This window comes from Malaclemys terrapin, chromosome 3 (assembly GCF_027887155.1).
Source record: "Malaclemys terrapin pileata isolate rMalTer1 chromosome 3, rMalTer1.hap1, whole genome shotgun sequence".
NCBI classification, from domain to species: domain Eukaryota; kingdom Metazoa; phylum Chordata; order Testudines; family Emydidae; genus Malaclemys; species Malaclemys terrapin.
In genome coordinates, this window is record NC_071507.1 from 1371800 (window position 1) to 1386480 (window position 14681).

Consider the following 14681-nt stretch of genomic DNA (forward strand, 5'->3'; position numbering starts at 1 on the left):
GTGGGTTGACTGTGTAGATCACATGCTGTTGGAAAGCACTTGGGCTGGGTTGGGCCCTGTATTATTTAATGGCTTTGTCCCAACTCTTCTGGTTTTAGAAACGTTAACGTCTGTTTTTGTGGGACTCGGGCAAAAGTGCGGACACCTTTAACCCGACAACGGATTGTCTTAATGAGAGAAGTTCCTTACCTGACTGCTCACCTGTGCCATGGTGCTTGGCTGCATGGGGGGTACGGGGGCGTTGGCAGCTCCAGGGACTCCTGCTGTGCCTACGGTGGGGTTCGTACACCTTCCTCTGTAGCCCCCAGCACTGGGCACAGTGAGAGACGAGATGGGGGAAAGATGACTTGCGTCTCCTGCCCTGCTGCACATAGCATCCATGACCCAGCTGTTCCTGCACGTAACCCCCCTGCTGTTCCAGCTCACACCAGTTCAGTTCCACTGCTGCTCTTCTAGCTGGCCCTGTTGGGGCGGTGCTAGTGGGAGGAGTACTGGGGCTTGTCCACACATAGTTATACTAGTTTAACTAAGGGCTTGTCTACTCTACAGCCCCTAGGCTACATAGCTCTGCTGGCAGAACCCCCTCCAGGGGAAATACAGCATAAGCCCACAGGAGGAGTTCTCCCCACATAGCTACCCATCTCCCCGAAGGATGTTACCTATGCGACAGACATGCTCGTCTGTTGCTCTAGTTGTGGTTACACTGGGGGTTTTGCTGTCATAGCTCTGTTGGCTGGGGCAGGGGGTGGTCCCCACGTTCCTAGCCGACATACTTCTGCTGGTAAAACTTTGCAGTGCAGATGAGGCCTTAAAATGGAGTCTTACCATCAATGTATCTAACCCAGTACAAAGGGCTGCGTGGAAGGACTCCTAAATCAGGACAAACCTGGTTGAGTCAATTAAGACTTGATCATGAGCCGGTTAAGCTCAAACAAAATTAGCCCCTCAAACTGAAATGGGTGTCCACCCGGGACTGCAGCAATTTAACTAAACCAGTGCCATCAGTGTGAACGAGGCCTCTGCTCCCTGCCCCCAGCCATGTTCTCCTTCAGGACTGTCTGGCTTGGGAAGAGGAGAGGATCACAGAATACTGTAACTCTAATCTCTTTAGAATTGAAGCCACTGGTTCCCAGTGGATCTGGGACAGTCCCTCTGGGCCTGTTGATGTCGATGGACGTTCTTTATTGCCTCTGGTGGGCTTTGGATCGGGCCCTCTCTAGAGCATCGTGTTAGCTCAGCTAAAGAATTGCAATTGTTGGAGCTCTTGTGAGGAGAGGGAGGGAGAAGAAAAAAGAGCAGATTGCTTTATATTGGGGTAGGTGGAATGTGCTCCCCTTCTTGTCCCCACCCATCCACTTCTCCCAGTGTTTTCTTGTGATTAAAATGCTGTTTTTCATGCTGACAAAAGCATCATTAGACTAAAGGGTCCAGTCAGTTTATGAATGGCAGCAGATGCCCATCCAGCAGTCAGTCACACTCCCCTGCAATCGTGTGCAGAGACGCTGGGGTTTCACTGAGGGGAAAACAGGAGTCAGAAGTCTGGCTTCCACAGCAAGCTGGCAGGGAAAAGCTCGGTGCATTCCAGGCCTCTGGCTTTCCTCCCGGCAGTTATACATTCCTTCCACCTACGCCTGTGCTCAGGGTGTAGTGAGATGCGGGAGCGGAGGCGCCAGGGTGATATATGTATGCTGGAGGCTTTGAATCTCTGGGGCATAGCCGGGCGGGCCGTCCCTGAGAGACACTAGAAAAGGGGTGCAGTTTAGGAGCTACTTAATGCAAGAAATGAGGCCGTCCTGTGTGTGTCACTTTGCCCTGTTTTCTGCCTCCACGTGAGGTGATTCAGGCTCTTGGAGCCAGCTCCTGCCTGTTGCTGGGACAAACCCTCCTTCCTCGGGACTGACTGGCACACGGGTCTGGCAGAGTTGACCTTTGCCCGTATGTTTTGTCTGTCCGTCTGTCTCTCTTGCTGTTTGTGTCTTCTCTCCTCCCTTCCACCTCCCCCAAATCTGTCTGTCCTCTTCTCCCTCCTTGCTGTCCCCACTTCACATGGCTTTGAAGCGATGTCCTGATTTCCTCCTGTGTTGGTGGTGTGGAGGGGGCCCTACGCTGGGTGCATTTAAGTCCCTGTTAAAGCCCTGCTTCTGCCATGCTGCCTACAGCAAATCTAGCAGGTTTATGTAAAAGAAATCCCTGTTGCCCTTCCCCCAACCTGTCCCTCCTTGGCGTGAGTGCCTCAGGCCCATGGGCTGTCTGTCCTCGAATGGCGGGAAACACCTCGTGTCTGGTGGGTGCTGACTTTAATGAACAACCCTCCCCTGATGCTAGGTTTGCTTCTGTAAAGCTGGTCTCCAGCCAGAGCTCTTCTTCCTGCTCTGCAAGCACTATGGTAGTGAGGGCTCTGCAGGCAGGATGGAGAGCAGCGCCCCTGGGAGCTGTTCCCTTGGCCCGGAGGCAGAACCGTCAGTGTGGTGAGGGCTGTGATGGCAGGACGAGGAGCCAGGGTTACGCACTGTTCGGTGGCCTAACGTCTCATTTCCTTGCTTCTGTAGCCTTGTGTCAAGTATGGTGTGTGGGCTGGCGGGAGGGGGAGGGCCAGCTCGGCTGCTTCACAACAAAGTTTTTTCTGCCTAAATTTCCTTGGTTTTCAATTTTTTTAAGCAGAGGAGGAGGGCTGGTCCAAGGAAGTGGGGAGCGGGGGGCTGTTTGTGAGGGGGGCGTGGGTCTGAGCTGCTGACAGAGAAGACTTTATCCTGAGGCAAAGATTTTGTGTGTCTGCTCTGCTGACATACTCCTTTTCAGGCCTGATGAATGAAATGAAGGGACATTACCTAGTGTTTATTTAACAAAAGTGAAGATCTCCTCCAAACGAATCCCTCATCCAGTTTTTGTTAGAAGCCCTGCTTTTCAAAAGAGACAAGCGGACAAAAAATGATGAAGCTGCCACAGACCAAGCTCAACAAGAAACCGATTTGAAACCCTTCCTATAAAAAATGGGTGAAAACCAAAACTGCATAGACAAGCAATTCTGCCTAGGGCAAATAAGCTGTGATGCTGTGTCGTTTCACAGTGAAAGGCCACCTCCCCAGAAAGAAAACTAGTAATTTCTATCCATATTCTCAGGACGTTTCAGATGCAGTTTTAACTGTGGCATCAGCACCCCCAATTTGTACGTGATGGATGGACAGACAGACACACACCACATGGTTTTCTGAGTGCTGGTGGTGCTAGGTTAGAGCAGCTTCTCCGTTACAGGTTAAAAGGAGAGTCTGATTGTGTGGGGCCCAGCTACAGCTGTGCAGAACTCAGGGCAGTAGCCTGACCTGTTTGAGGTCCGTGCTACAGCTTCCAGCAATTTCAGTGGGGTCACGATTTTGCCCCAGGGTTTTCTTCTTGCAGGAGATTGCACAAACTGGCTTTCAGTGTTGGTTTACATGAGTTTGCGTCCCCTGAGTTTCACTCTTGAGTTCAAACAAACCTAACGCTCAGATGAACTGCACCTTTCATGGTTTCAGCGCAGAACCATAAATCAGTCTGGTGCTATTTTAAATAGGCCCCAGGCTTGTGAACCTTTTGATAGGTTTGGGGTAAGTTTTTGGAGTCTGTAACAAAATCTGCGCTTCTGAACTTTCCCGCAGTTGTTGGGTGATTGTTGGTGTTTCCCCTTTTTATAGATATCCCCAAATCATTGTAAACAAAATTATTAACTTCTGATTGGCTAATTATCTCAGCTTCTGAAAAGTAACATTCCAAAGCCGCTGACTTGATTTGCCTGCCGCAAGGACTGTGAGAGGAAAGATAGCTAAACAATGATATCACATATGGTTTTGGGTTTTTTTTTAAACCATTGCAAAACTTTTGGTTACATTCATTTGCTCCCTGTTTGGTTCAAGGAAACAAATGCAATTTCTGCTTTTATCAGCAGAAAAGACATAGCTATAGACTGATTATTATTTAATTAGAATGGAAGTGATCATAAAATGATATATTTCATGATTCTGAGGAAAGGAAGGCGTGAGAGCAGTAGAATAAGGACAATGGACTTCAAAAAAGCTGACTTCACAAAATCAGAGAAGTGGTAGGTAAGGTCCCCTGGGAAGAAAATCTAAGGGATAAAGGAGTTCAGGATTGGGGGCAGTTTCTCAGAGACAATATTAAAGGCACAATTGCAGGAAGGAGGTGGATAAATTGGAGAGAGTCCAGAGGAGAGAAACAAAAATGATCAAAGGTTTAAAAAACTTGAGCTATGAGGAAAGGTTAAAAAAACTGGGCACGTTTAGTTTTGAGAAAAGCGGACTGAGGGGGGACCTGATACCAGTCTTCAAAGATGTTAAGGGCTGTTATACAGCAGATGGTGATCAGTTGTTCTCCCTGTCTGCTAAAGATAGGACAAGAAGTAATGGGCTTAATCTGCAGCATCCCAGGACAGGAAACTGGGAAGGTTTAGATTAGCTACCAGGAAAAACTCTCTAACTACTCGGGGCAGTTATGCTCTGGAACAGGCTTCCAAGGGAGGTTGTGGAATCCCCATCACTGGAGGTTTTTAAGAACCAGTTGGACAAATCTTTGCCAGGGAGGGTCTAGGTTTACTTGGCCCTGCCTCTGTGCAGGGGGCTGGACTTGATGGTTTCTTGAGGTCCCTTCCAGCCCCCCATTTCTATGATTCTATGAATTTAGTTTCCCTCTCTCACACTTTCTCTCTCTCTCTCCAAGTATGTCAACGACTGTCTTCTGTTTTACTTTAATTGCATGCATGTTTGACCATGGTTGGTTTGCTAGTGTGAGATCTCTGAGAACATGGGGATGCTCTGATGCAAACAAAATGCATTTTAAAAAACTGCAAGGATGGAGGGGACCTGACATGTTTGTGGGGATTGGACTGAGGGGAAAGAGCTGAACAGCTAGTTCTGTGTCCCAGCAACTAGATGTGCCCGTATTTGTTACTGCATCTAACAGCGATAAAAGTACGCTACCTACATGCTTCTGCTAAAATGACCAGACTTGAAATAGTGAGCTCTATTTACCTTTTAAATAATCAGCGTAGAACATCTGCGGTAACGTTCCCTTTAGATAGACAGGTCAGTGAATGCTTCTCAGAACTACTATTTCAAGCTATTTGCTTCTGAGATGGTCTAGCAGTAATTCACGTTGGGAATGTTTCGTTCTCAGCCTCAAGGAATGAAAGCTACGAATCTGGAGTACAACAGGCAGTAGAGGGTGAATTGTCAGCAGGTTCCACAGAAAACACCAGGCTCTGCTTATGTACTCTTTAGCTTCAGTCAATATTTAGTTGTATGTATTATATACTGCTACGTATATTGTGGTAATGCCGCCGAGGCTCAGTCAGGAGCAGACCCTGTTGTCTATATATGTAGCATTGTAGTTTTCCTTTGGTGTTGGCTTCATTAGGGAAAAGGTGCTAGCCAGCGTGTTAATACCCTAGTGTAGACACATCCGGTGCTAGTTCTAGCAAGATGCCTGTCCAGGATAAACCCTTGACTCCCCCAGGGTTTACTGTGAGCAGCTAACACATGTTAAAACTGCCCTCTGCCTTGTCTGCATTAGGTGTTAACTCCTGTTCACTAGCATGTGTTTTAAAACACCCCATTTTTCCTTAGTGTAGATGTGGCCCCCGAGAAGAAGAGCGAGTTATCATGCATCACACTGAGTCCCAGTAGCCTGGTAACTGATGCCCAAGGCAGAGGCAGCCAGTGGGACCCAGGCTGCAGGTCCCAGACAGTGCAGGTCCCCACCCAACGCTGCAATAGCTGAGGCAATATCAGACGCTGCAATAGCTGAGGCAAACCCCCCAGGTTATCTCTGAGCAACGGAGGAGGACAGCGCGTTGCTTCTGCACATTGCAGGCTCCCAGCAGAAGCATGAAACAAGGCTTGTGAGGCTGAACTGAATACTAGCGACCACCCCAGGTGTCGGACGGGAGGCCCGATGTGCGTATTCAGCCTCTTTTCCTGTTTCCACTAGGTTAACTTTGAAGAGTTTAAAGAAGGGTTCGTGGCAGTGCTGTCCTCCAACATTGACCTGGGCATTTCCGACGAGGAGAGCAGCTACTTGGAACCAGGTGCTGGGAGACTTTGCAGCTGGTCATTTGGTTTTTTCCTCTGCTTCTGCTGCCAGTTGAAGGCCTTAACTGCTGGTGCATCGACGAATTGCCAAGACGGAGAGGAAGGATGGTCCAGTGGTTAGGGCTCTGGCCTGGAACGAGAGAATCGTGGGTTTGATTCCCTGCTCTGGCACGGACTTCCCGTGTGAGCTTGGGCAGGTCATGCAGTCTCTCTGTGCCTCAGTTTCCTGTCTGTAAGACGGGAATCACAGCACTGCCCTACCTCCCCAGGGTGCTGAGGATAAATCATTAAACACTGCGAGGTGCTCAGATACCACAATAGGTCCTTCCTAGATCTTAAGGGATCACTGTGATCATCTAGTCTGACCTTCTGTACCTTATTTCTAGTCTGGATTTGTCTAGCTCCAGTTTCTAGCTGGTGGCCCTTGTTAGACCTTTGTCTTCTAGCCTGAATATCCCTTTTATTATCCAATTTCTGTTCCCCGGGTAGGCACTGAATGATCATGTCACCCCTTCCTTCTGTCTTTGATAAGCCAAGTAGACTGAGCTGCTTGAGTCTTTCACTGAAAGATTGGAAAACATGCCTTATAATGGTTGTCGTGGCTCTCCTCTGAACCCGCTCCAATTTATCAGCATCTTCCTTGAATTATGGATGCCACAACTGGACACAGCAGCCTAGTAGGGGTTGCACCGGTGCCCAAGACTGAGGCAATGGGGCCAGATCAGTACCTATGATGGACAGTTTTCTAATTGTTACGCTTGCTGGCAGGGTGGGGTGTGAATTTTGCACGGAGTGACCTGGCAACTTCAGCAAAGTGAGGGCTAGCAACAAAAGGGTTAATTCAGGATTGTTAAATCCCACTCATCACTTCAGTATTGGGCTTTCCCAGACAAATAGCCTCTGTCGGTACCCGGCCACCTGCCCAGGTGTTTCCTTTCTGGGATGGCGAGGGATGCAGCAGGGTCACGGAACATGCACAGCTTTAGGCTGTACGTGTCACAGCATGCCCAGCTGTTCCTCATTTTTTCTTGTTGAGGCAGGACTGGACGCACACGTTGCCGCACACTAGTAAAACGGGCAACGGGACCACGGTGTGTGAGACTGGTGGAGCACAGCAGGACGTGAGCTTTGGCACTCTCCCCACCAGCGCATTAGAGCTAGGATGGTTTAGAATGGGGGGAAAGGTTACATCTAGAAGCGGTGGGCTGGAAGCAGGAATCGCTGGGGACAGTTGTGTGGCCTGTGTTAGTCAGACAAGAGGTCAGACTAGATGGTCACATTGGTCCCTTCGGGCCTGGGAATCTCTGGATCACTTGATCCTTCAAACACTGGAATACTCTTGTAATAGGGCCGGGAGAATGGCCGTGGGGGTAGAGCACAGAACTGGGGAGACAGGCTTCAGTTCCCAGCTCTGCCCCAAACTTCCTGCATCACCTTGGGCCAGTCGCTTAATCTACCCTGTGCCTCGCTTCCCCCTCTGACAGGTGGGGACTGTCCTTCCCTACCTCGCTGGGTGCTGTCCAAATAAAAATCATTGTGAAGCTTTTTAGGCGCTGCGGTGGTAAGGGCTATGTGAGGACCCAGAAAGCTAGAATACTGGAGCACACAAGCACAGCTGAGTCCAGCAAATATCAGCTGCTACAATTTATCTTGCGTACCTTACACTTTATCTGCCTCTGGTTACACTACGTACAGAGGTTTGAGTCTGCTACCTGCTTACGTGCTAATATGTGGGCCTTTGGCTCGGGCAATAGACGCCTGCTTTAAGGTCCTGAGGTCCCAGGTTTGGTCCCTGCCCATGATGATGTGATCAGGGACACCATTACTCAAAGCTCATTGCTGCTTAAATAACAGCTGAAAAGGGAAACGATTTCTCGTTACTTGGTACGCGTACGACTCCTAATGGGGGAAAGGGCAGAATGAATCACTCTTCAGACTGGCCGTTCTCTCTGTGTCGGTGATTTGTGTGTCCGAATAGAAAGCTATTTGGCCTCTAGAGAAAGCAAGGGAGAAATGCTGTAGTTCTGCAGCGAAAGTCACTGTGGCCAGAGCTGTCTGTATTCTCCGTCTGAGCTACAAGGTCTTTTTTTGTTTTATATAAGCAGCAGAGTTTGAAAGGGAATTTGTCTAGCCGTCTGTGTGTCCCAGACCGAGACTGATTTTTTTTTCCCTCTTAGCTGTCCCAGATGATGTCAAGCCCAAGTATGTGAATGGGGCTAAGTGGTATGGCCGCTGGACGAAGCCAGAGTTGCAAGAAACCGAGGTGGAAACCACCAAGTATTTACAAGATCAGCAAGTTAAAGCCAGTGCGAAAAGTCAGCTGAGACGCTCGGCATCTCTGGAGAGTGTGGAGGTAGGAATGACTCATTCCCCCGCTCCTTGGAGCAGGCTGGCCAGATTTAACTCAGCCTTCTTGCTTGATTGCAAATAATGTTTAAACAAAAGGCCGCATTCACGATGGTCTCACCTGTTCTGATGGGTTGCCTGTGGCAATCCTTGAGGAGTGTCGATCTGCATTGGGTTAGCATGGGTTACAAAGCCTCTGCTAGAGTGGGTCATAGGAAGAATGCTGCACAGGGACCAGGCAGAGTTGATACAGGTGCCATTGGGACATTGGCATGGCAGTCTGGGGGCCTATTTTGCATGGCAGAGTCTGCGTAGAGTCCCTGCCGTCCAGAGCCGGCAGCCAGACCGCAATACCTTACTGCTCCAGTTACCCCTGTGGGAAGAGATTCCCCCTTCATACGGTGAATTAAACAGAAGAAAATAAAATTTATTGGAAAAACATTTACCCGGTCAATGAAATGTCCCCAGCTGGAAATGGAATGGACAAAGGTCAGGGACGTTCCAACTTGGCTGCCTCGCTGCGCCCGACCCCACGTCCAGAGAAGTTACTGGGCACCGTAGTGGGGCTCGGGAGGCCCGAGTGCTACTCCTGGCACTGGGGGAACAGGTCACTTCCACTCTCGGGGGACCTCCCTTTTCCCTCCCGGCCCGGTCCTGTCCCTGTAGGTGTCAGCTGGTTGGGCAGAGGCTGTCTCTTGCTACCTACCTACTGCAGTGGTGCCCTGAATGTGCTTCTGTGATACAAATAACGATTAAAGTCAGAGCAGGTCGCCCTGTACGAGCTATTAACAGGGGTTCTAAGTAAGTTAAACTATTGCACCTAGGACCTGATCTCAACGTCATGCTTCAAAACCCATTTAATGCGCAGGAGCTTTGCCCCTCTTTGTGGGACAGGAGGATCAGCCTGGGGTTGAGAATGCAGGTTGTCATTGCTTGTGCTGTCTCCAGGGAGAGCTCTGGTTAATGAAAAACAGCTGATGAGTCAACTGGATGCATTATTGTTAAAGAAAATATTAACAGAATCTAAGAAAAGAAATGTAGATTGCTTATATCATGCTGCTTCTGCATGCTGCTTTCTGAGACCGCTGTCTCTCAAAATAAAAATACAGGGCAAGGAGAACAGGAACAAACTCATCCTTAGACAGAAAACTATTTTGAGAGAAAACAAATGTTACCCTCCCCCATGGCTGAGCTCCCCTGGTGGTCCAAAAATGCAGCTCCATGGCTTGGCCCCAGTCCTGCAGGCTGGCCTGCATGGGTGGATCCCTACACACAGCGCCCCCCCCCCCCCCCCCCCCGAGCCCTGCTGGGGGCAGACTCAGGGCCCTTCGCTTCGTTGTTTTGCTCTGGTGTCTGATTTTCTTTTAGAAGAACGGTTTTGTTCTTTGCTGTTGCATTCTTCACGTCCCACCGTTACATCTGCCGTTTTTGTAAGTTGCCTTAACTGTCTTTTTTTTTTTTACATAAAAAAATTGATCAGCAGAGACTGGCTGGTGTGTAGGGAAAAAATGATTGAAGGCTTTACAAAGAGCATTCGTCGAACGCTACTTTCTTTTAAAGTGCCCCTGTGTGTTCCCCTTGGTCTTACCCCCATGGGAAGCAAGTGACCAGTCATTTCTGAACCCCTCTCAAGGCGTTAACATAACAGACGAAGTGTTGCCCAGTGGTTAGGTGCTGCTGGGACTTGGGAGACCCAGGTTAAATTCCCAGCTCTGTTGCAGACTCCTGGTGTGACCTTGGGTCAGTCACTTAGCCTCTCTGTGCCTCAGTTCCCAGCCGTACAAGGGGGATTGTCGCCCTGCCCGGGGTGATGCGGATAAACACATTAAAGGCTGGATGCTGTAGTGACGGGGGCCATATAAGCACCTAGGGAAGACAGATAAAATAGGGCTGGCTCTTCAGAGAGCTGCCGCTCAGCCCTTCTGAAAATCATACATGTCTTTAATGTCTCTTGAAATGGGCACCCAATAATTGAGGGTCCCATAATTACTAGTTGCTCTTGATAATCTTGTCCAGAGGTTGTAGAACTGGTCAGTGTAACATCCCTTAATACAAGATAAGTAATGCAAAACAGTGAGTTAATAACCTGGTCTTTCATTGGTGAATGTGTAGGGTTGTGGAGTTATGATGTTACAGATAAATTCTAATCAAGGCTTTGCATATTAAATGTACAGCTAAAAATAATAGATAAACGATCACTTTGTATTTGATAACAGGGCTTTTAAAAGGTTAACAGTCTCTGATGACTCATGTCAGCCCTTTTCACTTACCCTAAATCACAAACCATTTTTCCACCCACCAGAATTTCTCTGTGATACTTAATCCTGTTCACACATTGTTTCTGCAGAGCCTTAAATCAGATGAAGAAGCGGAAAGTGCTAAAGAATCACAGAATGAAATGTTAGCGGCACAAGGTAGAAAATCAGTGCTCCTCTGTGTAAAATGCTTTTGAGGTTAACAGGCTTTCTGAATGTTTATGGCTCAGATCCTTTGTGACTGGAAATCCAGTTACGCCAGCTGAAGAGCTGACCCTGCGTTTGATTCCCGTCCCTCAGGAGGATCGGGGGGGGGGGGGGGGGGGGGGCTCCTTTTTGCAGCATTGTGTTTAGAAAAGACCAACATCATACTTAGCTTGTAGACACAACTCTGTCCGAGGTGATGCTGTGGTGATCTGAAGTGTAGTGAGCTTTGACAGGCTTCAATTCTTCCTACAGCTGCCGTATTAATCTTCTAAAAATATCCATGATGAACTCCTGCTATTTAATTAGGGAGCCGGGAACCGATGAAAAATGAAGCCCTCTCTCTAATTAAGGTTACGACTACCTTTCTAGTCTAATCCAAAATTTAATCCCAGTCACCTTTTAGCTTTAATATCTTTGATGCTCCCAACGATGCATGTGATCTGTGGCCAGAGAATTTTCTTTGACAAAGTTTGGAGTTGAATCAGAAGCATCTGATTTAAGGTTCCTGATAAGAAATTCTTAGGTTTTAAAAATAAATGCTATAAACACCCCTGATCTTTAGAATACAGGGTCCTACGGATGCAGCTTTTCTTTGCCAAAAATGGAGGCTTTAAGATAGTGCCATGGGACAGTACGTAGAGGGCCCCATCCAGCTCCCATTGGTGGCGGAGGAGAGACTCTCGTTGAGTTGAGTCAGACCTGTAGTGAGCTCTTTCTGGGGGCCCCACATGCTCATTAGGAACAGTAGCTTCTCTCTGTTAATATAACTGATGCATGGTTAATAATTTTAGGCCAAATGAGCACCTGGAATCCTGACCTATTTGACAGCCCCCGACGGACAGCCAGCCCTTGCTTTGACATGACGGAGGGTCAGATTCGGGGCATCTGGGAAGAACTGGATGTAGGGAACACCGGCTACCTCAGCAAGCGCGAGCTGGCGATGGTCTGTACGAATATTGGGCTCAAAGAGCTGGAGCAGGAGGTGAGTTGGGGGCGGTGTGGAAATGAGCCCATTGGGAAGGCAACCTGGTCAGTAGAAGCACATTGTCAGGAGAAACGGCTTTCAGACATAAATCCTGAAGTCTCCAGACACTTGCAGAATATAGCTAGATCCTCGGCTGGTGTGCACCGCCATTCACCTCGGCGGAGCTGTCTTGACCAGCTGAGGATCTGGTCTGTCATATTTATGGAGCAATTAACAGTCTCCTCTTTAAACACAAAACCTAAATTCAGTACTGATGTCTAGGCAGCCATGTGACTCAAAGGGCTTGTCTACTTGCACAGCGCTGCAGTGATGCAGCTGCACCAGGGTAGCACTTGAGCGAAGATACTGCTAACTGCCGGGAGAACTTCTCTCGTTGGCGTAGGTAATCCACCTCCGCGAGAGGCGGTAGCTCTGTCGACAGGATTTTTCACACCCCTGAGCGACGTGGTTACGCTAATGTAAGTTTGTGGTGTGTACTTGGCCTGACCATTTCTGCATAATCCGATCCATTTACATCTGTGGGAAAAGACTATTTCATTAGCCAATTAACAGTGCACCCTCTGCTCAATTTGGCCCCAATCCTGCAGTGTGCTACACACAGGCAGGCCCCTGCATGCACATGGACACCTGATGAAGTCAATACCACATTGTCACACATTCTTCTCTCTCCAGGGGATATAAACTAATGTATGAGATAGAGGCAGCCTACAGTGGTCCCAGACCAATGGCTACATGGGGATGTAGGGATGGTGGTGTAGCTAAAGCTCTGGAAGTCAGGAAATCTAGGTTCTAGTCTGAGTTCCGTGAGGTAGCTGGTTTGCAGAGCTCCGCTTGCATTCCCCAAGTGCATTTGTAAATACAATGCCACGACCTGTGTCTGGTGTGTATTGCTTTTATCCCTATTCCTTCCTAATTGGAGTAACTGATGTGGATTGCATGTATCTACATGGAGTCACTGCATGCCTTTGTATTTACTGCAGTTTCTCTTTTGGTGTGGAGAAGTGGAAGGGTTAATTCTGGTTTATTGTAGATTCTGTTCCTTATGTAAAAACAATAGGGAACTTTATTTTTTTGTTTTTTGAAAAAGATGTTGATTTCCAGTGAATGCGTCTGGGATCTTGCATGTGGCTGATGTGTCTGCTGACTTTTTCCCAATGGTTTTCTGCAGGAACTGGAAGATTTATTTCGTAGGCTGGACAGAGATGGAGATGGCAGAGTGAGCTTTCAGGAGTTCGAGCTTGGCTTGTCCAGCCACGGGCCTGGTTCTTTTCCTGTTTTTTCCACGCCTGTCAAACAGCCCAGGCAGCTGCTGGATCACCAGGTGAGTCCGGGGCGGGACTCCCAAGAGTCCTGGATAACTCCCAATGTAGGGCCTGGCTAAAGAGTCTGGGAGCCAGTGGAAAGACTCCCATTGACTTCCATGGGGTCTGGCTCAGGCACATTCCAGTGCTCTGCGTCGGATGCTTTCCGAGCAGAGTTCCCAGGGAAGCTCAGCTACCAGCGTAGAAGGATTTGCCCCTCTCGCCTGCAAAGAGGGGCTGCTCTGACTGATGTTTTACTGCTTACAGCCCCTTCTGGTCCCTGGGAAGCAGAGCTAGCCGGAGCAGTGTGCTCTCCAGCCACGCCCCTTCCCATTCTGGCTGTGTCCCCTGCTGACACATCCCGGTGCTGCGGGCTGGGAGTGGGGCTGGCACAGAGCCCTTGTGCCAGTTCTGCACAGCTGGGGCAGCCCTCGGCGAGGGTGCATTCTGGGGGTGGGGGCTTTAAGGCCTCTTACGCTGACGTCACGGGGCCTGAGTGTAACAGCCTCAGGCCCCCTGAGCATCAGGACAGGTTGTGTCCAGCCTGGTGGCGATGGTAAGGGCAGCGTCTGGCACCCTCTCCACTCCCCACCTTTGTGCACCAACCTGGGCAGAGCACAGTTCCCGCTGTGCAGCCCCATATGTCTGACTAGATCACTGTCCCGAAGGGCGTGTCCTGAAACGCACACGCTGCACGGCATGGCAGGGCTAGCGCTGGTGTTGGAACGTCGCTCCTGAGTGTCTGGATTCCATGTGAATTTTAACCATGCAGTCTGCGTATTTCAGTAGCGCTGTTCTCCTACCTGTCACGTGAGCAGTCTGTGAGCTGAGGGATCCACATGTCGTTTGTGGCCTAGTTAGGTCAGTGGGTGGCTGGTACAGTCTCTCTCACACGCACAATCTCTTGCTGCCCCTCGCACACTAATGGTTTCACTGCTGTGAAAAGAGTCTGGATTGTCCGGTAGTTTGTGCTGTCAAGCTTTGTTCCCAGCTGCGGCTGGTCCTGGGCCTATTAATGCAGCTTTTGTTCAGCATGGAAGAGGCTCTTTGCAGTTGGTGGGTTTTGCTGATTGTTTGGCCCTGCAAAGCTTTCTCAGGGCTAGTCTACACTGGCCGCGGGAGCGCTTTAACGTGGCTTGTGTGGCTGTGGCTCTAAAAAACCCACCGCCACGAGGGGCGCAGCTCCCAGCGCTGGGGCACGGTCTACACTGGCACTTTACAACGCTGAAATTTGCTGCGCTCGGGGGGTGTTTTTTCATCCCCCTGAGCGAGAAAGTTGCAGCGCTATAAAGTGCCAGTGGAGACAAGCCCTAATTCTGCCTCCTGCAGCGGAGGGCAGGGTGGGACGAGGGCGGGACTCACTCAGCAGGAGTTAGGTGATAAAAGAGAAGTGTCCGGGGGAAGAGAATCACTTATCTGTCTCCCATCAGAAGCGCGTGGAAACCTCTCCAATCTCCCTGGTGTATCTGACGCGGTCCGAACTTTGCCCCTTACAGAGAAGCGAGTG

The 14681-nt window shown here is 49.4% G+C and overlaps 1 protein-coding gene across 2 annotated transcripts in view; it reads left to right on the forward strand.

Moving 5' to 3' along the window:
- The window catches only part of NINL (ninein like), a 53895-nt gene that overhangs the window by 9806 nt on the left and 29408 nt on the right, over positions 1-14681 (forward strand). For both annotated transcript variants that reach the window (XM_054023779.1, XM_054023781.1), the window contains exons 3-7: positions 5980-6076; positions 8258-8433; positions 10774-10840; positions 11680-11870; positions 13042-13194. In XM_054023779.1, coding sequence (XP_053879754.1) covers positions 5980-6076; positions 8258-8433; positions 10774-10840; positions 11680-11870; positions 13042-13194 — 684 coding nt within the window. The remainder of the gene's footprint in view (positions 1-5979; positions 6077-8257; positions 8434-10773; positions 10841-11679; positions 11871-13041; positions 13195-14681) is intronic.